The sequence below is a fragment of the Pogona vitticeps genome, chromosome 5, assembly GCF_051106095.1.
Source record: "Pogona vitticeps strain Pit_001003342236 chromosome 5, PviZW2.1, whole genome shotgun sequence".
NCBI classification, from domain to species: Eukaryota; Metazoa; Chordata; class Lepidosauria; order Squamata; family Agamidae; genus Pogona; species Pogona vitticeps.
In genome coordinates this window covers 128,764,219-128,789,362 of record NC_135787.1, presented here as the reverse complement: position 1 = coordinate 128,789,362, position 25,144 = coordinate 128,764,219, and the positions used below count along the sequence as shown (strand labels likewise).

At 42.3% G+C, this 25,144-nt stretch overlaps 1 protein-coding gene across 1 annotated transcript in view; it reads right to left on the bottom strand.

Moving 5' to 3' along the window:
- The window catches only part of WASL (WASP like actin nucleation promoting factor), a 64,206-nt gene extending 41,159 nt beyond the window's left edge, over positions 1-23,047 (bottom strand). Inside the window, exon 1 of the mRNA XM_020803119.3 lies at positions 22,763-23,047. Within this exon, the coding sequence (XP_020658778.2) occupies positions 22,763-22,885 (123 nt within the window). The 5' untranslated portion in view covers positions 22,886-23,047. The remainder of the gene's footprint in view (positions 1-22,762) is intronic.
- Positions 23,048-25,144: the final 2,097 nt, after the last annotated feature.

Below are 25,144 nucleotides of genomic sequence, written 5' to 3'. Positions count from 1 at the left end.
AAAGCTATCAATCTTATCAAGTTGTTAACTTCAATCTCCAATCTGGATATGGATGCTTGCTTTCCACAAAAGAGATCTCATGGAGTGGCTCATAATCTGGGATGTACTGTGCCATTATATTGGTGGGGAAATAAGTATCTTTACACAGAAAATTAGTAAATCAGAGAAAAGTGCTAAACACTTTTCCTGACTCAATGGTTTTCTCTCTGCAGTGACATTTTTGTATAGAGGAGTATTTAGTCATGGAATATTCTCTCATAAAAAAGTATTCAACCACTAAGTGTGAGGCAGGAAAGGAGAAATACATTAGTTTTGCTTCCTCCCACATTGAAGTTTGCAGAGTTTGGTGAACTTGCATTAAAACCTAAGCAAAAAATCCCAAACCTGATATGGTTTGCTGCAGGCACACTTTAACCAACTATAAAGAAGGGGACAGAGGCATGGAGACCTTTGCTGGCAGGCTGTCAATTATTCCCCCAAGGCCAACAGAGTTTCATGCCAGCAACTCTCCAGTAGACGGGAGGAGGCCATGATGGACTGTGAATATCAGGGAGATCACAGAGTGAAGCAATAGGGAGTGTCAGATGAGCCAGAGAAGGTCGGGCAAGAGAAAAGACAGTGAAAGGACAAAAATTTTAAAAAGAATAGAACTCAGGGGTGGAAGGTATGAAAAAGGGACTGGAAATAATTGGGGAGGGGGAACAGAATCAAAGACATAAACAGAACAAGTCAGCCTCTGGAGGGAGAAGGAGCAAATGGAAATCTGGGAAGATGCAATAAAGCAGTGGTGTCGAACTGTGGCCTCCAGATGTTCTTGGCCTTCAACTCCCAGAAATCCTGGCCAGCAGAGGTGGTGGTGAAGGCTTCTGGGAGTTGAAGTCCAAGAACATCTGGAGGGCCACAGTTCGACACCACTGCAATAAAGGATCTCAGGAAGGAAATATATCATTTAGACATTGAACTCCCAGAACATCCTGAGCCCTCCAGGGGGTGCATTATTTCAAAGAAGACCTATGGACTAGGGTACTTGTACAGTTAGGGGTTCCAAAACAGGAAGCAGAAAAATACCTTAACTTTTAATCCCCTTATAAGCCCTCTTACTGGGGAGAAGAATTTGACTGAAGAACAACAGTTCGGTGGACAGTCCTCTCCATTACACAAACCCTGGCAGGAAGAAATGCTCCTGCCAAGAGGAGTGAAGAATCGAACCTTCAATACCCAGGAGAGAGCATGGAGTGTGAATGCATGAATTCCGTATCAAGATGGTTATATAAAATCTCTGTTGTAACACTCCTTGTCTGGGGCAAACAAGATATATATAGGAAACAATCAGGAAAACACCGTTGAAAGAGGAAGACTCAATGAATGGTTTATGGCAGTGATTCCCAACCTGGGGTACATGTACAACCAGGTATATGAAACAAGACATTTAAGAGTATGGTCGGGAAATTGAGTAACAGCTGAAAAAGGCACATAGGTCAATAATGTAAGACAAGAAAAAAGTTGAGAAATTAATTGAACAATATGACAAGTGGCAGAGGAGGGTTTCTTTGTTATTTAACCTCAAGAAAAGCCCTGTTCCCTCGCTATGTTATTCTGGTGAATTGTGGGGAGTCCCTCCCTAAATTATGTGTGTGAACACAGTGGCAGTCCCTTGCAGACTCAGCTTTCACTCTCCTTCACTTCACAAACATTCAAGTGCTTTTGCGCCAGTACTACTGTATCTATAAGTAGGCACCTCAGTCAATCTTGTGAGCAGTGAGTTCTTCCGGGTCTTCTCTTTGTCACTGTTTTAAGTTTTTAATTAAAATTTCCTTTTGTGTATCATCAGATCAGTGGTTGAAAACGAGCACAGTAAAAAAGTTGTAATTGGTAATGTATTCACTTGAATTCATTGTATCTTTTGAGTTTTCAGTATTAATATCTATGCACTGTAAATATTCCATGGCTTTTTATTCCAATTATTGAGCTATTTATTTACAGTTACAACATGTAAACTCGAAATAGCAGCAACCATATTAATCACAAATATTTTGTTAAGAAGGGTACAAGTTATGGAAACAGGCTGCCAAAGGGTATGCAAGTGAAAAAAGTCTATTAGGATACAACACTGACTAGAAAGATGTAAATTTTTGATATTTTGAAGCCATAGAAAAACATCTGTCCCTGGAAAAATGGAAATCTGTTAAAAATAGAAACAAATGTAATACTTCTAGAAAAGCCTCTCTGTCTTTGTACATATTATAGTCTTCTCTGCAAAAAACAGAGGAATTTAAAGCAAGTGAGAAGCAAGATGCAGCAAAGGCTGTGTTATACAAAGGCCTTGTCATCATGTTGTAGGAGGGATATTTCTGGCAGTCACAGACTAGCTTCCTAGACCAAATATTTTAAGGCACATTGTGCTCTGCAACATTTGAACATTCTCTCTCCCTCCCTCCCTATGCTCTCTTTTTGTGCTGGGGGGGGGGTCTGTTTGCTGGAATAATGGTTGCTGGTTTTGGTTTAAAATGTGTTTTTTTTTTTAAATGTGCTTGGTTTGGTTTAAAAGGTGTTTTGTTTAAAAGATGTTTGGCTTGGTTTAAAATGTGTTCATGTAAACTGGGTAGGTTTAAAATGTGTTTTAGACTCCAAACTCTCCCCCTCCCCATCTTCTCTCTCTCTCTCTCTCTCTCTCTCTCTCTTCTCTCTTTTTGTGCTTAACAGTGTTACATACAGCACTGATGTTACCTGTCTGTCATGGGTTTGGAGGGAAAGTTCCATCCTATGGGGAGTGGGAGGCGGGACATCAGGAGGAGGGGCTGTACTGTATATATATGTGAAGCCTGTGTGGAGAAGTTTAGGAGAAGCTGGAGGAGAGCTGAGAGAAGAAGCTTGAGTGGGAGTCTGTGTGTCAGACAGGGTACTACTGTGTGTCAGTCAGTACCAACCTGATAGGTTCAGGTGTCTGTATGGTTAGCCAGAACTGATAGGTTCAGGGTCTGTGCTTCAAGTTAAGTGTTCTGTTTGAACCAAACTGTGTGTATGTATGAATGAGACTAAGCCACGTTACTATATCTTATTCACCTGATCATTTTATTTTTCCCTGTGTGTTGTATTTAAATAAACCTTATTCTTTTATTTGTTGAAAATCCATCCCTGGTCTGTGTGACTTCTTATAGGGAATGGTTGGTGGCAGCTTAGTGAAACTGTGGCAGATCCCAGTAGGTCTGGGTTTGTCACATTGATTGGTGTCCAGCGCGTGGGATACGACTGGTCCAGTTGTCCAGCGGTCCAGCAAAGCCTTGGCAAGTGTGCCCAGAGCAAGGGGGGTCTACTCAGGGACAATCTGAGAGCGCGTAGGTAATCTTCTAGGTGTGCCTCACGGGGAGGTGCACTAGTAGAAGAACGTGTAACCTCAGATTGGGGGCTAGATTAGGGAGCTCTGAGGCAACCTGGTTTTGGCGGGAAAAAAGCTGAGGCAAAACTGTGAAATAGCAGTGAGCTAGCTTGTCTGCTGAGAGGCCTAGCCGAGGGGGGTAGACTCTAGCTCGCAACTGTTGCAAGTTAGTGCTGAAAGGACAGCAGCAATCTATAGAGAAAGCTGGTTCTGAGGCAAAAGAAAATAAAAGTGGTCGTTTTATTTTGAGGCTTGACTTTTTAAAGCAGCCTGTTCTGGGGGGGGGGGATTATGCCCTTGACTCGAAGCCAAATGGCAGAAATGGGTGAAGTGAAAGACCCCCAGGTAGACCAAGGTTCTGAGGATGAATTTGGCTCAGTGCAGGGTGACAGCACGGGAGAACAAAACCCAGAACTCAGAAAAATACTCCTAGCCCAACAGCATGAACTGAGGGTGAGGGAAATGGAGGAAAGGTTAGAGAGAGAAAAAATGGAGGAAAGGGAAAGAGAGAAACAAAGGCAATTTGAGTTAGAGAGAGAGAGAATGGAAAGAGCAGAAAGATTGGAGAGAGAGAAAATGGCGTTTGAATTAAGAAAACTGGAACTGATGAACCAGAACAATAATAACAATAGGGATTCTGAGGGAGGCCAATTGTCTAAAGCTGACCTGAAGAAATTCCCTGGGTACCACAAGGGAGATTGTCCTGAGGTGTTCTTTTCCTTAGTGGAAAGAGCGTTTGTGGACTTCTCAGTAAGGGAAACTGAGAAGATGACCATCATGCGATCTTTAATCAGTGGCAGCCTTGCTGAAGTTTATTCAGAGATGCCACAGGAACTGATGAAAGATTTTGCAGAGTTTAAAAAACTGGTGTTTGCCAGACATGGGATAAATGCGGAACAGCTGAGGCAAAGATTCAGGTCAATCACCAAGAAACCAGAGCAGACTTTTACCCAAGTGGGGGCCCAATTGGTGAGGCTGCTAGAGAAATGGCTATCTCAGGAGGGGACAGAGACCTTTCAGCAGCTCAAAGACTTGATAGCGCTGGAACAGTTCTATTCAGTCCTGCATGGGGAACTGAAATTCCAGGTGAGGGAAAGGAAACCAAAATCTGTGGCAGAAGCAGCCGAGATTGCAGATTTTATTTATCAAATAAGAAAACCCTTAGGTGCTGAGTGGAAATCTGTAGATAAACCCAAAGAAACCTACAGCAAGTACTCTCAGGGACCAGGGAAAAACCAGCAAGGGGGAGGGGCCCATGGTGAAGGGAAGCCCTCAGACATGAAACCAAGACCTCAGATTTTGGAGGGAAAACCAAAACACGATGAGAAAGACTCCAAATATAGCAGAAAATGTTATTTCTGTCAGGGAAAGGGCCATCTAATCTCAGAGTGTGAGAAATTAAAGCAGCTAAAAGGAATTGTGCCTCAGGAGTCGAGTAGAACCAAGCCAAAAGCTGTGTTCTGTGTCCAGAAAGAGCAAGGCTCATTGTCACTGAGGGAGCCTGTCACAAACAGCACAAACCTTTGTCTGAGGGGTCTGTGTGCCCCAGTGATGACCTTCTTTCTTTCCTCTTTTCCCCATTGTTCCTTCCCTCCCTCCTTCCATTTCTGTCCTTTTTTTAACCTAAGTCATCTTAGTTAAAAGAAGAAAAATTCTCCCCCTAGTGGTAGAGGACGGATTAACTGGTTTTGCATTAGTTCCTATAGGAACGAATGCTTCAACTTATAATCAGCACCTCTACATACAACCAAAAAACAGCCGGAATGGATTAATTGGGTCTCAGTGCATTTCAATGGGAAATGCTGATTCGACTCACAAACATTTTGACTTGCGAACATCTTCAGGGACGGATTTTGGATGTAAGTCAAGGCACCACTGTAAATTTGATTTTAAAGATTATCCATCCTGTGCCTATGTAAATGTGTCCAGCATTATGAACAGCAACAGAATATCATGTATTGGTGGAAACGCTTTGTGCTTTGGATAGCAAGCACTTCTGCCTTGGTGCTTTTGTAAATGCCACAGGCAAGAGAATTGCCAAATCCTGTTGCTTAGTATAATAAATAACAATACTGTATGACCACTGAATCAAATGGAATTTGGAGAGTCAATGCATCTTCAAGTTCCATTGATTCCAATGGGTTTACTCTAATTGCAACCTATGTTGAAGTAAGTCACAGTTAGAGTAAGCCTACTGGAATCAATGGAACTTATGGAGGAGCTGGCTCATCAAATTCACTGGGCCTAATCCAGTGTGATTTTCTACACTAAACAACAGGATTTTGGTCACAGAATTATGTCCACATTGCTAACCAAAAAGATTTTTCCTAAAATTGCAGTCTGTGTGTATTGTACCCAATAGCTCTGTGAGTAGATGGCAGCTTGCACATGTACAGTGGTGCCTTGCCTTACGAACACATTTTAAACCTACCCATTTTACATCAACACATTTTAAACCACACCAAGCACCTTTTAAACAAAACACATTTTAAACCAAACCAAGAACCTGGGGAGGAGAGACAGGGAGAGAGGGGAAGAGAGACAAGGGGGAGGAGGCTTGAGTCTAAACTCCATTTTAGAGCACAACAGCCAGCACAGAGCCTTGCAAAAAATTTCTGATTTTAAAACCAAAAGACTAAACTCCATTTTAAAGTACACCAGTCTGCAAGACCCATCAGAGCACAGAAACATAACCCCCCTCCTAGCCCAAACTCAAGCTGCAAAACCCCTGTACAGTAAATACAATGTATTCACTGACAGAGACAGATCCAGAAGTACGGTGGTGCCTCGCATTACAATGTTAATTCGTTCCAGCGAAATCGCTGTAGAACGAAAACGTCGGAATGCGAAATTAAAAAGCCTATAGATTAATGCATTCCTAGGGGCTTGAAACTCACAGTCCAGCGAAGATCCTCCATAGTGCGGCCATTTTCGGTGCCTGTGCAGCGAGGAATCTGTCCCAGAAAAGAGCAGGGAGTCATGTTTTTTTACCCGGTGGCCATTTTGAAGCCACCAATCAGCTGGCCAAAAATCATCGCTTTGCAAGAATTGGTTCCTGGAGCAGGGAACCAATCATCGCAAAGCGAAATTCCCCCATAGGAAACATCATTTTGCGATCGCTTTTGCGATTGCAAAACCTTCAACGTAAAGCAATTTTGTCGTAAAATGGAGTGCTCATAATGCGAGCCACCACTGTACGTTCAAGCTACACATCTGCTCCTTCAGGAGAAATGCAAGCTCATCCAAAAAGGTCACCAACCCAGCTTTGAACTATCCAAATATCTGAAACACAGAACCTCCATTTTTCTGATATTCAATTTCAGTTCACTGGCCCCTTTCTAACCCATTACAGCAGCCAGACACTGGTGTAACATCTGCACAATATCACCATATTGATTACAAGGAAAAACAAAGCTGGCAGCCATTTGATATCCCAATATCAAAATATATTATTCAGAAATTTTTGAAAAAACAACCTTAAAATAACTGGAATAAGAGCTCGTTAAAAATTCAAAAATATTTGTCTTTAAAATTATCCAAAGAAGAATTTTGCACAAACGACATAAAACTGACTGTTTTATAATCTGAAATATGTGATCAATGTTCTATTATCCTTACATAGGTTCATTTATTGTAAAGTACAGGGTTTTTGTTTTGCTTTGTTCTACTGTAAATAGTTTTGGAATTTTTAAAAGAATGTTATGTGGTATGTAAATGAATAAGAAGTCACAAGAATGAATAAAATAAAATATTGATGGTTGTTGTAGGTTTTTCAGGCTGTCTGGCCATGTTTTTGAGGTTTTTCTTCCTAACGTTTCACCAGTCTCTGTGGCCGGCATCTTCAGAGGACAGGAGTCAGAACTCTGTCTGTGCTCTGGTGCAGATTTGTGGGATAGTTGAGTATTTATAGCTGTGGGATTAGCTTTTTGTCCTTTTCAGGAGATTGGGTGATTATGGCGATCAGCGTGTTGTTTCTTGTGGGTGTACTGTACAAAGTGTATATAAAAGAGTTTCAGGCTTAATCCTTAGCAGTTTTACACTGATGACTTCAGGTAGCAGGGCAACTGTAGCAGAGGTCTTATGGCATCCAATTGGGAATAAATAGTGTTCCCCACCACAAATAAATGTTACAAAAAACACTTTTAAGAAAAGTTTTGTCGATAGCTACAGACAATTGAATATTCATCTGAAATCACAAAAGCTACAATTATAAACTGTTACCAAACCAACCCCCCCCCCAAAAAAAACGGAAGTTAATTTGTGGCATTTCACTTGAAGCCACAAAACTACGTTCCTAGCTTTCACAATCCTAACCACAGAAGGACAGACATTGTAGTCTGCTGCAATCTACATATGCAGCAATGACACTCTATGACTCTAAAATCATATTTTAAAATGATTTGGATCAACAGGTACACTGAAGATTACAACTACCAATTGCCTCCAGTGTCTTAAATATCGAACTCATAAGTTTTAAAGTCTTTAAAATGTATTCTATTTACTTGTTATAATACAATCTTATAACAGCATGTAGCATTTATATTCAAATGAGAAGCCATATAGGACAATGTGCCATTTCTACTTGAGTACTATTTAAATGACAGTGGTCTTCAACACCTTGTCCGAATGAAAAGAACTAAAATGAATACATATAACTATTAGCAGTAAATAAGGCAAGCAAACAGAACAAAACCAAAACAATAGAAGATAACTAAAAAGTAAAGGCTAACAATATAGATTTATTTTAATATGCAAGAAACAAAAATCTAGCTAGGGAACTGGTTAAATGACAAGAAACTACTGAGAGAAGTCTGTAGAAAAGATTAATGAATTATTTGTTCCTACAGTATCTTTGCTGCTGAAAACAGAAGGCACATACATATGACTAGATTGGTTTTTAGGAACAGAGCTCCCAATAACTGAAGCAAACAGATGCAGTTCTAGGTCTTATTGAAATATTTTATAATTGGAGTGGTTAGGTAGCTGCTAGCAAAGAACCTTTGTAGATCTTAAATGGGAAATTCTTTATCGCCTAACAAAAATATGTCATTTATCCTTGACTGATCTTTGTATCATAAAATTGGAAAGGATCCAACATAAAACCACTTTTTAAAGGCATCTGGGGATCCAAGATATTATACACTGTGCTGTCTGTGTCAGTGGTACACAGACAGATTAAATTAGATTAAATTAAAAAGAACACAGAAGAGCAACTCTTGCTGAAGAAGAATTAACATGGCTCCTGCAATGGTAAATCATTTCACTAATCTTTTAAAGGTTTTTTTTTTAGTATCAACAACAATATGGACAGGGTTAATTCTATGGCTAAAATCCTGTTGCTTAGTGTAGTAAATTGCACTAGAGTAAGCCTACTAATTCAATCAGTCCATTCTCATACAACTTTGTATGCTAAACTATACGATTTCATTCTACAGACACTGTATGACTGGAATAGCTTTTAAACTCTGTTATGGACTCTGAATAAATCTGGCAGTCATGTAATGAAGAAAAAGATGGGTATAATGATTGTGGGACAGGAAAGAGAATAAGAATAATCAGACAACTTTTTCAAATGACAGATCTTCAGGTTCTCACCAGAATAAATGGCCTTTAATTTGTTCATGATTTAAACTTAGGAGCAATGATCTCATGATGTCTGCAGACATCAGAAACAGAAAGCCTTTCTGCTAAACTCCAACAGGATCTTCAGATTGGGTAAACTATTTTAAAAAATGGCAAATAAGCTTCAAATTTCTTTCTATGGCACAAACCACCCACACACTTTACGTTACTAGTATCATGTGAAACATTTCAATATACTGTACCATACTGATGTCAACTTATTGGCAGGAAGAAGACTGTGCCAATTGTTCACAATACCAGTAACATTCAACCACTCACACATATACAACAACAGCGTGTGGCTGAAACTGCATTACCGAAATCATGGAACATAGCTTTACTCCAGCTACTTAACACTCGCTTATGAGGCATGTGCCCTCCCCCCGAAGGCACTGTTTGTGCTAAGATTATGAATAACCATAGCATTCATTTTTTGTCTCAATGGCTGAAATCCTTTTGTGCAGCTCTACATTAACAACAGAGACAATCTGATTACCAGCAGCAAACTGCTATTCGTTAAAAATAATTTCTGCAGTGCTTACAACTCATTTATAATGCAAAAAAGTTGTGTGTGTCCACAAATAGCCAAAGTCTAATTTGTGATGATTTGTCACTGCCGATGACATTATCACCACTGTGCACACGGAATATTGCAACAGGATTTCAGGGAGTACATTATGTTGGCTAGGTGAAAAAAGTCACTTATAATAACAATATATTTGTTTGGATACTTTTATCCCAATATATTTCTTTTTGTAAAGAAAGAGAACTGTAAATAGTAAGATGCTGAAAGTGGAAGACCCTGCTTTCTTCTGCACAGATGAGAATTTCATTATATAGTGGTGCCCCGCATAGCGAGGTTAATCCGTTCCGGATTAACCGTCGCTATGGGGAAACATTGCTATACGGAATGGAAAACAACATAGAAACGCATTAAACTTAGTTTAATGCGTTCCTACGGCTCTTAAACTCACCGTTCTGCGACGTTTCTCCATAGCGCTGCCATTTTCGCGCCCTTGGTAAGCGAGGGCAGGGCGCGAAAAGGGTGCGGGCAGCCATTTTCTGCACCCAGCGGCCATTTTGGAACCGCCGATCAGCTGTTCCCAAAATGGTTGCCAGGTGCAGAAATGATCGCAATGCGATGTTTAGCCTATCTAAACATCGCAATGTGATCGCATTAGCGACCCCAAAAAACGGGTCGCTATGTGGATTCTTCGTTAAACGGTGCGCTCGTTAAGCGAGGCACCACTGTAGTTCTGCATGTATGTTAATTCTAAAACATAAAATGGCTTGGGGGAGAACAAACACACCACATCCCATGTTACTGTAAAAAGGTGAAAAGCAATATATAATGGACCACAGAATCTTAACTTCACATACATACTAATGGGACTTGAGGTGCCTTGATCTACTCTGCAGTAACTAAGACAAAGCTAAATTTTATTCCTGGGTCGTTTGAACAAGGGCTGAAAATAGAACTGCCAACATCATAATGAGACCTATAGTGCAGCTATATTTGGAATATCACTTATAGTTCTGATAGTTACAGAAGATAGTTACAGAACCAAAGAATGTCCAGAACAAGGCAACTAAAAAATAAACGAGCAAATAAATTCTGTTATGAGGAAATATTACAACATCTGTGGCTTTTTATTTTAGAAAAATGGTAAATAAGGAAGGACCTGACAGAGGCACTACAATACTACACTGTGGAAGTAGTGCAGAATAATCAAAATACAAGGAATTATCCAATGAAACACAATGGTGGAAGATAAAAGAAAGTATTTTACAATTAAACTACGAACTTTGCTACCACAAGAGGTTTAGAGTATTTTGCTACCCTCAAAATCTGGGTATACAGGCTCAGAGACAAATTCAGGAGCACCCCAACCTGTGTACCTGTATTTTCAGAGGGAGTGTAACCCCATCCCTCACAGGCTGCATCACTACTGCTTTGTCTGCCTTTCAACTGACCAGGAGCACCTCTATTTTATCTGGATTATGTTTCTGTTTACTCACCCTTATCCAGTCCATTACTGATACCAGACACTGATCGGGAGCCAAAACAGCTTCCTCAGATTTAGGTGGCAAGGCAAGATAGTGTTGGGTATTATCTGCATACTGGTGACACCAAAGCCCCAAACTTCAGACAACCTCTCCCAGCGGTTTCATGTAGCTGCTAAATAACACAGGAGACAAGAGTAACCTGTCGGACCAAGCAGGCCAGCAGCCAGGGTGTCAAACAGGATTCCCTCAGCACTACCTTATCAGTTCTCTCCTCTAGGAAAGACCAGAGCCACCATAACAAAGTGCCTCCAAGTCCCATTTCAAAGAGATGGACAAGAAGGATACCATGATTGAGGATAATGAATCATGGTATTCCTATGCATTTCTCCTGCAAAGCAAGTCCAGTTAATTTGATAGGGCTTACATGTAAATATGCCTCAAACTGCTTCAGCTTAGTGCTACTGCAGAGAAGGTAGAGAACTGTGCTTAAAAAAAAACAGCAGCACACTTTTAGCATCCCCCTTTAACAGGTGTAGTTATCTCCCCAAGAGACATATTAACCAAAACAAAAAACAGAACAGAACAAAACAACAACCACCCCCCACAAAACCCTGGGAAATTCAGCTCTTAAGATAACCTGCTAGGAAAGATATAAATCCAAAAACAGGTCTCAGTTCTCCAAGAAGTTTGTCTACATCTTGAGCTTCAACAAGGTGAAATTTATCAGAGGTTGACCAAAATGTGCCATAGTTCCATCCATCTCAGATTATGTAGGAAAGAGAGCATCCAAGTTGGAAGTGGCTAGCTATTCTGTTCACAAAAAGTAATACAAATAGTTCACAGAATACTGTTGAGAGTGTCTCCGTCTACTCTTCCAAATCCATAGCAACAAGAAAAGAGAAAAAGTCCCTAACTAATCAAAACAACAAGCCAAACACTTGCAAAAAGGTGACAGATAAATTTTAACTTGACTAAAGATCTGTGGATCCCTGCTGGCAAGTGACAGAAGACTTTGCAGTTAAAACTAGCAGCTGACACACTAGCTTTAACTGTGCAAATGCACTCCCGGCTCCGACTGAAATCTGGGCATCAAGACTCAGAGAAGAATCCAGGAGCACACCCAAGCTGTGCACCTGTGGTTTCAGGGGAAGCTTAACCCCATCCTATTCCCGGATCTGCCTTCCAACTGCAAAAAATTATGTAGCTTGCTACATAATAAAACAAAATTCTACATCCTTGTAATTTGTTATTTATAAACTAAAAGCATTATGCAACTATAAATAAACTAAAACTATAGTGAAAACATTCTATAACTATTTATTTTACAACTCAAGAGACAAAACTATACAAATCTTGTAATAGAACTACATATTGAGTCAGTTCTATGCCTGGTAGGCATTTTGAGGTGCTCCAAGTTAAACAACAAAATGTATGCTGTGTGCAAAAGGGCACCCTGACTGCTACAAGATACATTTGTAAGTCTAAAGGTTTCAGCTGTGTACATGGAATTCTTCCCCTCTCTTCTATGTGTGCTGAGGCATACCATCTCAACATTAGCTTGTTTGTGGCAAAATTACAATTCAACTGTCAGTATTTGACTACTCAACAATCCAACATTTCAAACATAACTTGGCTATACTTAACCTTTTACAATCAAATATATCTCACATGAAAAGTTTCTAAAGATTGTTAGTCCAAAGAGTTTTGATACTTCTTCACCTTATGCTGTCCACATCTGCTGTTTTTGAGTTCAAGTCCATCATTTTCCAGGGAGAGGTACTTCCTTGTCTTGTTATTCACTATTCAGTTTCAGGAAGCTATTCTAGAATGTCCTACAAAGCACATGTAGAGTTGCTGAACCCCTTCAAAATAACCTGCTACCACATAGGGAATATTATCCTATTATAGGGAAACATACAGTGAAGCTACAGGTTCAAAGGTTTTCCAAATCCCAAGGTATCACACAGTTTGTGGTCTAATTACACGTAGAGTTATTAACAAGTCTGAATTGATAAAAAGGGGGGGAAGCTTTATGGGCTCACCATAGGCTTTCTGAAAATGAAACAATCCATCCAATCTTCTCATCCCTACCCTGCCTCACTCTTTTATTCGGGGTATAGAAAGAAACAGAAAGGAGGTGGCAAATGGCAAGTACTCTGAACGCAGTGTCAACCCACACACCAGAAAATACTGAACAAAGTTAATAATAGACACCCTCTGCTAAGTTGAAGCACTATGATTTATACATAATGCTAGAACACTGGAGTAAAAAAACATACTGCAATGGCATTTTTCAAACACCAAAATCACATAAAGCTCATACTTTCTTAGAAAATACTTGTCTTAATTTTAACAAGGGTGCACTGTCAAAGTCTATATGAAAAAAGAAAGTTGTTACTGTGTTTCCCCGAAAATAAGAAAGAGTCTTATATTAATTTTTGCTCCAAAAATGTGTTAGGGCTTATTTTCAGGGGATTTTTTTTTTCATCTACAACAATGTACATTTATTGAAATGCAGTCTTGTCATCTTCTGGTTGCTGCACAATGGTGGAGGGCAGGGTTTCATTTAACTGGGCCTTATTTTTGGGGTAGGGCTTATATTATGAGCATCCTGAAAAATCATACTAGGGCTTATTTTCAGATTGTCTTACTTTTGAGGAAACAGGGTACTATTTGAACAAACACAGTCTTAAGGTTCTATTTCTTATTAATAGGGGGGGCACATCATACACATTTCCACAGCTTTGCTGTTATTGTTAGACGGATGACAGAAATTGTGATATGAAGATAACCAAGTTGCCTTTCACAGTTTTCAAGTCTGTATGCAAACATGTTTTGAAACCAATCTCAAAATATTAAGCAGATACGCCTTTTCTGCAATAAAGAACCCTATGTTTGTCCAATATAAAACAAAGCAGAATTCAGGAAATCCTACCATGGACCTGCTCATCTATAAATGAGAAACATTCTGCTAGCTTTAAACTTCTCCAACTTAAATTCCAGTTGCCATCATGTGCATACAACAGATATTACTCAAAGTAGTATCCTAACATGCCTACCACTATAAAAAGTATACAGCATAACCAGATGCCAGGGGTAAGGAAAATTACAAAGAACAGTGGAAGTATAATATGTTTAGCATTTGGAGTTACAATTCTAGTTATGGCTAGAAACCTTCCTTTGATCCTTCAGTTTATGCTAATTACTGACATGTTTCTCTTCTTCCTTTTGTGTCTAAAGTTTTGGAGAGAGTGGCCCTTTCTCAACTAGCTCCTTATTTAGTTCGTCAAAATGCCATCAATCCATTTCAATCTATATTTCCGGCTGGACATTCAACTGAAAAAGCATTATTTCAAGTTTTTAGTAATATCCTAGTGGCCAAGGCTCAACATTGTTCAGCCGTGTTGGTGCTGCTTGACTTATCAGCAGCATTTTATATTCTTAACCACCAGATTGTTCTTGCAAGACTCATCTCTTTGGGGGTCTCTGGGAATGCTAATTCTTGGTTTTCTTTCTTATTTGTTAAATCATTCTGTTTGTTTCTATGGATTCTAAAGCCTCTCAATCCCTTTACCTCCCTGTTGGTATTCCACAGGGCTCGGTATTAGGCCTGGTTCCCCCCCCCCATGTATAAACTTCCCTTGGGTGTCTTAATTTCTAGTTTGGGTTTTTATTATTGTGCTTAAATTGATGATACCCTGTCGCTTCCTGACTTCTGAGAATACAAAGCTCCTTGTCCATGCCCTGGTGGTTTCATGACTGGATTACTTTCACAGCCTTTTGGTGGGTCTTCCTTCTTCATTTCATCTACTTGCGGTATGAGTGGTTTTAAACTTAACACATTGCTTGCGTATTTTCTGTCACTGGCTGTCTATCAGGTCAATAACATATTTTAAATTCTTGCTCTGATATTCAAAGTCCTACAATTTTCTTGCCCTAATTACTTAACAGAGCTGGTAGCATGGCATATTCCTCTTAAAAGGGCTCTGTCTGCACATTTCAGATTTTTTGTGGTCTCTAGGACTAAGTGTGAGGCCCCCAAAGTGGAGGCCCTAGTGGGAGTGCCATCGCTCTCGAAGAGAACCCTACACACACAGACATCCCCACCTCCGTCCCCAATGCGTCGGGAAGAGAAAGGCGTGGAGACCCCAGATTGGGAACAAGAGGTCGCCGAATCCCTTACCTTGAATAAGGGGGTAGACACGCGAGATTTGGAAGCGACTGTGAAAGGGTTAACCCTTACCCCGGGACCTGGGGAATCTTTGGCGGGAAGAAGGAGGGAGGAGACTGAGGCAGCGGCGGGAGATATAAGAGGGAAGCGGGCGGAAATACCGGGGGGATGGGAGTGGATCTGGATGGAGGATCCCTGGACCCACAAATGGGAGCAGGTCGGAGTCCCCCATGAGGAGGCCGAGAAACGCCGCCAACTTGGGCTAAAGCCTCGCCCGTCGTACTGGGGTGAGACCAAGGCCAAAGAGTGGAGAAGAAAGCTCCGGGAAGAAAGGGAAGCAGTGGCCCGAGAACTGGAACGTAAGAAACAATGGCATATAGCCGAGTTGAGGAAGCTGGGGGGTTCCCTGGTCCCTGGGGAGTCGAAGGAGGAGACGGGTCGTCCTGGGGTGAGTGGAGCGGAGACGAAGAGACCCTACCGTTAATATCCCTGGATGAAGGACTGGACCCTGGGCAAGGGACTGTGCCATTATTAACAGGACCTTGGAACCCAGAGACAACAAATCTCGTTATAAATGGTTTAGGGACCCCGTTGAAACCTAGCAATATGTTTCAAGAATTGTTGAACCCCTTTTTGGGGGTGAACCCTGTTGGAGTTGATGTTGCAATAAATGCAGAACCTTTTGATTTACCTTGACCGACTCGTCCTTTATTGGAAGACCCGACAGCCCCAAAAACTGAACCCTCACACTAAGGTTCCAAACTGGTGGAATTCTCACAGCCAGCAGCTTTGTATGGAACCAAAACTGGACAAATTTAGACAACATTTGAAAACCTATCAACTTGGAGCCACAGGTGTTGGGTGTAAGGAGAGGTCAGTGACCAGTTTATTTTATTTGGATTTTTAACTGTTTTTTTTAAGCAGTCGATTAATTCTTCTTGATCATTGCATATTCTAAGGAGTTTTATGTTGATGTACAGGTACATACATACACACACACATACACATACAAACAAAATGTTAAGGTTGTTGCTAAACATAGTGTTGCATGTTTGTACATTATTGATTTAGCTGGATTGCACTCAGGTGTAGAGTGCAATATAAATATTGATGATGATGTTATCATATACTATTCTGCAACGTGTTTTGCACCTGTAGGAGATAAACGATGGTACTTTATTTCTGATTCTATTACTGACACCTTACAACTAGTAAACTATCAGACTGAACTGAGATCATTTGGAGTATAACAAGCTACTTGTTATCCTAAAGAATTAGATTCGTTGTCTATCCAAGCTAAAAATGTTTAGTAGGAATAATGGGAGTACTCTGGTCTCTGGTGAAGAACTTCCTCAACCACCAACTCCACAAGGCATACCATATGATATGGTCATACTAACTTTCAGTTTAGTGGTCAAGAATACAAAACAGTAATACTGTAGTCTGCAGTTTTATGGCACAATAGTTAAGTAACGTTACCAAAAATCAATGTGTACTTGAGGCAAAACAAAGGCACAACAATTTAGTCCTCACCATAAAAATATAAAAAAACTTCTCACTGAGTGACATGTGACACATTTTCTGACTCTATGAGAATTTAAATATGTTCCCTAAACTGTCTACAAATTTCAACATTTCCAACTGAATACAGTAGTTACAACCTACTGACAGCAAGAATATGTCACCTCTGCATTCTGACATCACGTTTTGCTAAAACTCAGCATGAGACAGTATTTTGTCCCAATGTATTACACTGGTTGGAACAAAAAAGTATGTAGTGACAAAATGCAATGGATTTGTTGGGTCAATTTTTGTCTGGCAAATTTTGTCTGCAAAAAAGCGCACTATCTTTGAGCTGAAATTCAAGAACACTGCTTAGCAGTGTGGAAATAAAGTCCACTGTACATCCTGAAATCAATGCGATTCTTGAAGACTAAAATATCCTGTCTGTAAGAGTCAAAAGGTTCTCATGTCTATAACGATGCCGTTAAGAAAGATGAAGAGATGAGGAAAGGATGCAGACTTCATTTCTGTCAAAATTAAAAGATCTTAAGAAAATATAAACTCAACTGTAAGTTCAGTTTTAAAAGAAGATTTCTGCAACCTCTTCTGTATAAAGCAGGCCTGGAAAAGTCTCATCATGCCATGACAGATAGCTGTGTAAAATTTGCAAGATAGTTTCAGATCTCTAAAGATTCAGCTCTTAGAATTTGAAATACAGTGGTGCCTCGCTTAGCGACGTTAATCCGTGCAGGAAAAACGTCGCTAAACGATTTCATCACTAAGCGAGTTTTAAAAGCCCATAGAAACGCATTAAAATGGGCTTAAAAAATCAACTTATGCAAAAATCCTCCATAGGGGTGGCCATTTTTTGTGCTCTAAAGCGAGGCAACACAGCGGGCGGACATTTTGGAACCGCCGATCAGCTGTGGGAAAATGGGGCCTTTAACATGAGCACGGGGGGAGTGCTCCCCCTGCTCATCCCAAAGGCCCCTCCGATCAGCTGTGCTGCAGGGGGTAGAGAGAGAGAGAGAGAGAGAAAGACGAAGCACAGCTGATCGGCGGAGGTTTGCGATTATGGCGGGGAAGCCATCAGCGCAAAGCCCCGCCTATCAGCTGTGCTTCGGCTCTCTCTCTCCCCACCCCTCGCAGCTCCAGCCTCGGCAGGGAGACTGACAGCCCGGGCAGGGAGACTGAGGCACTGCCGAGCCACCCTGGCCGAGAAAGACCCTCTGCGCCTGCACAGGGTCTTTCTCGGCCGGGGTGGTGGCGGTGCCTCAGTCTCCGTGCCGTGGCTGGAGCTGCGAGGGGAGAGAGAGAGCCGAAGCACAGCTGATCGGCGGGGGTTTGCGCTGATGGCTTCCCTGCGATCAGCAAACCCCCGCCGATCAGCTGTGCTTCGGCTCTCTCGCTCCCCACCCCTTGCAGCACAGCTGATCGGTGGGGCCTTTGGGATGATCGCGGGGAAGTGCTTCCCCGTGATCATTGCAAAGTGAATTTTCCCCATAGGGGGCATTGCAAAGCGATCGCTTTTGCGATGGCAAAAAGTCCATCACAAAGCGATTTCATCGTAAAATGGAGCAATCGCTATGCGAGGCACCACTGTACTTTCCTCCAATCCAGTACACACTGCAACCATCCTACAATTCTTTAAGTGAATATTACTTAATTTTCATGGTAAACTGCTGTCAATACAGTGGTGCCCCTCATAGCGACGATAATTTGTGCAGCAAAAATCGCTGCAAAGCGATTTTGTCGCTATGCAGAAATAAAAAGCCTATAGGAATGCATTTAAACCTGTTTAATGTGTTCCTACGGGCAAAAAAACCCTCACCTTTAAGCAAAAATCCTCCATACGGTGGCCATTTTTGCTGCTCGGTAAGCAAGGAATCCAGGCAAAAACACAGCGGGAGGCCATTTTATTTACCCGCCGGCCATTTTGGAACCGCCGATCAGCTGTTGGAAAATCATCACTATGCGATGATCGGTATGTGAAACAGGGTACCGATCACCGCAAAGCGATATTTTCCTATCTAAACCATTGCAATGCGATCGCAAAAATTCGTCGCTAAGCGGATTCCGCGTTAAACGAGGCACCCGTTAAGCGAGGCACCACTGTACTTGCTTTAAAATTACTGTTAACCATTCACACAGTCTCTGTAGCATGATTTTATTTATTTTCTGCAGTTATCCACGCAAGCTAATTAAGCTTTCTGTAATGCAATCACATAATTGACTGAGATTTCATTAATTGATTTGCATATGAATAAAACAATTTTTCAAAAGATAAAAGCACACTTCATTTTAGCCAATGCACAAAGAGTGGTAGACAAGACAGTTTGATGTGGGTGGGAATCTGCCTTGCACCAAATCAGACTCCTAGTCTATTTAGTTCAGTATATACTGATTGGCAGGGATTTCCTATAGGTTCAAACTGGGCTCTTTTCCTGCTTTCCCTGGACTTGCTAGGGTATGGACCTCATGCTTTTCATATGTAAAATTTACTTTGCTACTGCAAAGTATGTACAAGCATTCTGCCCAAGTATGGCCCTTCCCAAAAGAGAAGCATTCATGCTTCTTAAAGAGGATACCTGTCACCTATATTAAGTTGGTGAATTTTAAATAGTTAATTTTTAAAAACTGCTGCCAATTAATTTAAACTACTTTAATAATGGGGTCTGCAGTTCTAATTTTCTGCAACACCCAGAATGTTACTATTAGAATCTAGTGCAGTGATTATGGCATTTTTTTAAATCAAAAATTTGGTTCATACCTATGAAGTCAGAAAAAACAATGTGTCTTCTAAGTCATAAGTTCTGCTATCTTGACATGAACCTAACATAGTGATTAGGCAAATGTGAGAGTAGCCAACTGCTTTAGTTGGGGGTGGGGGTTACTCTGTCCTGTACTGCACCAGCTAGCTAGCAAGCTGACATTCAGCTGCTTTGTACAGTTAACTAAGCAGGGCAGCAACATGTACATTCTCCATGGCTGCTCTATATGCACTACCAGTAACTCAAGAGTATTTTAAAATCCTACTTTTACTACAGTGGGGTCTTGACTTGAGAATTTAATCCGTATTGGAAGGCGGTTCTCAAGTCAAAAAGTTCTCAAGTCAAATCTGCATTTCCCATAGGAATGCATTGAAAACCATTTGATCTGTATCTGCTCTTTTCCGTCCATAGAAACTAATGGGAAGCTGCTATTCTGCCTTCGACCACTAGAGGGGGATATTTTGTTTCTTTTTTTCTTAGGTCAAGAAAGGTTCAGGGAAGGCAGGGAAAATACAGTCCAGGCAGTACAGTGGACCCTTGACTTACAGAATTAATCTGTATTGGAACGGTGGCTGCAGGTCAAAAAGTCTGTAGGTCAAGTCTCCATTGACCTACAGTGCATTGAAAACCGATTAATCCCGTAACAGGCCATTTTTGTTCCATTTTGGTTTTTTTCTGGTCTGTAAGTCAAATCTCAGTCTGCAAGTCAAATCTAAATTTTGCGGCCAGAGAAGTCTGTAACTCAAAAAGTCTGTAAGTCAAGCCGTCTGTAAGTCAAGGGTCCACTGTATCTCTAAAATCCTCCGCTTGAAGCAATGGAAACAAAATAACAGAAGAACCAACTGGGAACTCTATCGTTAAAAACAAAAGGTTAATCTTTGTTACTTATTTTTATTATACATCAAAGGATAGTGTTGTCATGCAAAATTCATCCAGATCACTCTGGTGCAGTAGCCAATCTGTTTGAGGTCAGGAAGACTCACAAGTTAAATTCCTACTCAGTCATGAAAGTATACTGTGTAGTGTTGGTCTCACCTAGATCTCCAGGCTATTGTGTGAATGACTGCAAAATACTTTATGCGTGAGAAAGTATTAATGATAATTTGAGGGGGGGAAAACCAGAGCAGACCAGTGACAGAATACTAGCATTTTCCATTTAGAGCCATAATGAGCTGATACCTAAGTACTAAATTCAGATTTTGAAAACTTTTTACCATCAGGGAAATAGCAGAACCATGCAACAATCCTTCAAATTAGGCCCATTAGCACTGAGAAAGGACACAACAGATCTACAGTGCATTTCATTTATTACTGAAATATGGCTAGAGACAGACTATGATTTCTAGTATGCCGTTCCTATCCAGGAAAACGTATGAGAAGAAAAAGCAGGATGCCAGTACTGTATGCTACTGCAATTCTTACTGCAGTTTGCATTTCTCTGTGATGTGCCCATCTTTACTAACTTTCAACAATCCAACAGTACACAATTATATTTTCAAATCACTGTTATGATGACCTGGACAATTTCTTGCTCTTAATGTGTTTTTTCCCAAGTGCCTTTAATCAATACTTAATTATAGTAAGCTTTCACCCATGCTATTTCCTATCCAATAAGAATAAATCCCAACTAGCTCTAAACATATCTACACTAATTTATTTACAGCTGTGGATAAATTTGCTCATATTTACATTTTAGGAAAGAAATACAATGTTTAAAAGCATAACATCTGTGTGTAAATCAATTCAGAAAATAACGTTGTGTACTGACAAGTGCTACTTTCAGATTTTGCTTGCAAAATGTTTTTTTAAATGAAATTCAAACCAGAAGATTTAAGTGTAGTTGAGATACCAGAGAAGATATTGCAGCCTTAATGCCATTTAAAAAAAGATATTAGAACTAAAGATTGAAGAATGTTTTGTCATTACAGGTCTTTCTGGCTTCTCCAATAAAATATACCTACACAGGGAATATAAGCCAACTGTTTAAATGAAAAACAAAAGAGAGCCCACTCCTATTTTGCCTGGCCCAAAACCACTCATTTCCTAAAGGTTCATGAAATTCTGCAGGTGCAATCCAGACAGATTAATTCAGGCCTGCTATAACTAGCTGAAAATTTCCACCACAGTGTTACAAAACAGCTCTATTGTTGACACACTCATACTGCAAAGCCTTACTGGGACAAGTCTCTCCTGGAACATACCTGTTAGATACTGGCAAAGAGGAAGTAGAAAAGAGAATAATCACTTCGAAAGACCTAGTGTCAGCCTCAGTGCAGCACTCAGCACACCTGTGTGAAACAAACTAGGGTATGACTATTCATCTGTGGAAGACTCATCCTGACAGGTCGATTACCTTTGGCAAAGTCACAGCAATCCCAAGGATTGCAACCAAAGGAAGAGAAGGGGGACAAGGGGCAGAGATTATTGAGAGAAGGAGAAATCACAATTATCGATCTTCTTTTCCTCCCGTAGGAGTACTGCTTGGAACTGGAAGTACTGACTGGAACTGTAGGATTCACCTGTGCCCAGCATCTCTCCTACTCTCCGAGAAAGAAAAGAAGGCTGATGAAGGTTTCACCCCAGTCCTCCAGAGTGAAAGGGACACCCTACCTCCCACCATCCACATACTCTTTTAGCCTTTGCTTCAGTAGAGACTGCTCTTCGCTGGCTCCCGTCCCATTCTCACTCCCACAATGGGGAAATCACGGAGGTGGGAGTGAGAAAAAAGGAAGCAAGAGCTGTTAACGTGGGAAAGGCTCCATCCCCCGGGGACGTTGTGCTCTCTCTCTCTCTCACTCTCAGAGAGGTCTGCCAAGGATGCTCCCCCTCCCCACTGCAGAGGGGAAAGAGGGCAGAACAGACAGCAGTCGTTTGGGTCACAGCCCCAGGCCAAGCCACCCACCCGCCCACTCACCCTCCAGGCTTTACCCCAATGTATTTCCTAGGAAACCAGCCTCACAAAGGTCAAAGGTAACATGTTTCCTGGCAATAGGGCCAGGACTTTTAGAGCCTCCCAATCCCACTCCCCAAAACCCTAAGCTTTGTCTTCCTCAACACACTCTGCATAAACAAACACACACACTGGACCACCAAGGATAAATTAACTCGCTTCCCGCCCCCGCCCCCGCCCCCCCTCTCTCTCACACACACACCCCTTCACTTTCTAATTCCGGGCCTCATCCTATCCCTCCCCGCTTCCCGGTCGTTCCTTCTCCCTCTCCCCCGCCCCACTCCCCAGCCACCAGGCCTAGCCGGCCCGGCGAAGCCTCCTCCTCGCTCCCGCCGCCGACCCAGCCCCAGCAACTCACTCACCACGCATTTCTTGCCGAGGAAACCGAAGAGGCTCTCGTTCTCTTGCGGGGTGAGGAGCATGGAGCCCACGTTGGTGACCCGCCGGGGCGGCGGGGGCTGCTGCTGCTGGTTGTTGTTGTTCATCGCGGCCGCCGGCGGGGCCAGGCCGGGATTCCCACGACCACCACCACGGCCGCCGCTGCTTCTTCTTCCTCCTCCTCCGGTCGCTCCTGAAGACTGGCTCGTCGTCAGCGCTGGCTCCTCTCGGGGTCGGGCCCGGCGTCCCTTCTGAGGAGGAGGAAGGAGGAGGAGGCAACGGAGCTCTCAGCCCAGCAGGAGCAGCATCGGGGCGGCAACCGGAGACAGGGCGGGCGGTGGCGGACGAACTCCCGGCAGGCTCTGGCGAGGGAGGAGGGGAAGGGACGGGAATTCGCCCTCCTCAGCCTTTTCTTCGCCGCCGCCTTCCTCCTCCTCCTCCTCCTCCCTGACGAGCTCCTCTAAACTTCCAACTTCACCCCGGCTCCGGCGGTCCAATCCAACATGGCAGGGCGCGGGCGAAACCAAGCGGCGCCGCTGCGGAGGGGAGAGCTCGGGCCTTGGGAGCCGGCTTAAGGGAGAGCGGCCGGCCTGCCTCCAAAGGGCCCGTCCGCGGCGGCGGCGGCGGCGGCGGCGCCTCCACTTTCTCACTCAGCTCTTCCTTTCCGGTTGCTTTTTTTCCCCCCTCCCTCCCTTTCCTTCGCCGCCGACGGAGGAGGGAGGAAAGAAAAGCCGGGATGGGGATGGGGGGCGGCGGCGGCGGCGGCGGCGGCGGCGAAGCACTTCTGTGGCGTCCCTGTTGCGGTCGCTCTTCCCCGGCTGGCGGGAGCAGGCAATCAGAAGCCGGAGAGCAGCGCTGTTTTGGGGCCTACTCCTCTTAAATACCGGCCAGGCCGGTAAAGTCTGATTCTTTTAGCCTGTCATCACAGAGGTGTCCACAGCGGCAAGAGCACTAGTCATCTGGGAAGTATTGGATAGTTTGCTCTGGGAGGCTGGGCTGTGGCACTACCCGCTACTGGGAGAAAGCAGACCCGCAGGAATAGTCCCTAAGTCTTTTTATAAGGAGAGGTGTCAGATCGACCAGGAAAAAAACAAACAAAACAAGAGTAACGGATGGTTGTGCCAACCGATTTGAGGGTGTTTTGTTTCTGAAACAAACAGGATTCTAAGGCTTTGGAGGCAAAACTCTGGATTTGAACCAGGCTCTCTCATGATGGTTACAAGGTGATACACTAGGTATATATTGCACATCGCAGGTTAGCTCTGTCTCCGTAGTCTAAAAGCAAACACTGCCCATCGAAGTGCTTTGCGTTACTTCTGGAATTGCCAAGACCTTTTCAAGCCCTGTTCAGACGTTCTACCAGAATCCGGGGTCAGCAGGGTTGCAAAGGGTAAGCCAGCCCCGCCCCCTCCCTGGCCACTCTGCCTCGCGAGCGGCAGCGCGTCTGGGAAGGAGAAGGGTCCTCCTCGCGAGCAGGAAGCATTCCTGCGGGGGTTGAACGAAGCGAGGTTGGCGACCAGGCCTCTCTCCTGTAGGCGATCATACCGGATTTCAGAAAGATTCAAAAGAGCTTTAGGTGGGAGTTAACGAGCTTTGCATTGACTAACCACAACGACACCATACAATACTCCAAATCCACCATCGAATGGCAATCACTTTTTGTTGCCAGTGTAGCATAAAAACAAAGATTCAGAGGACTTGGCTTTCAGGGTTTTTAAAAGATGGTTCTCAAAATGCCATCATTTAAGCAAACCTGTCATTGATACATAAAGAGTGAATCTTAAAAATTAGGAAGCAAACGCCTGGGGGTGCAGACTTCCAATACACATCCTCAGCATTCTTGCAGCAAGCTGCACCACCCGATGTGTTCTGTGGTACTACTTCAAAAATATCTGCATCTTGGAATCATTGTATTCTTATTAACATTGAGACACCACATTATGTGAGTTATTCACACAGGTCAAATTGATGCCGATAGAATTGATATGGTTTCCTATGACACTGAAACCAAGATCAAAGCATGAATACTTAACTGATCTACATGCAAATGCCTCTAACAATCTAATTATAGTGTTTATTCCTGATGATGGAAATAATCGTATTACCTTTCAGGGCTAAGGTTTTCACATTACGTATTGTCCAGGAACTACTGTATATTGTATAAGAATAGTGGATTGCTCTGATGGGATGATATATAAATTAAATAAATTAATAAACTGGGCATGAGTTGTGAATTTAACAGCAGATTTGGGATGGCTCCATGTAAAAATCATGTTGACTCATACCTTTGATCTTGGTTTCTGCATCACAGTGCTATCTAGTTTACAATGCTGAATTCTGGACATGACTGTTCGGAAAGCATATTA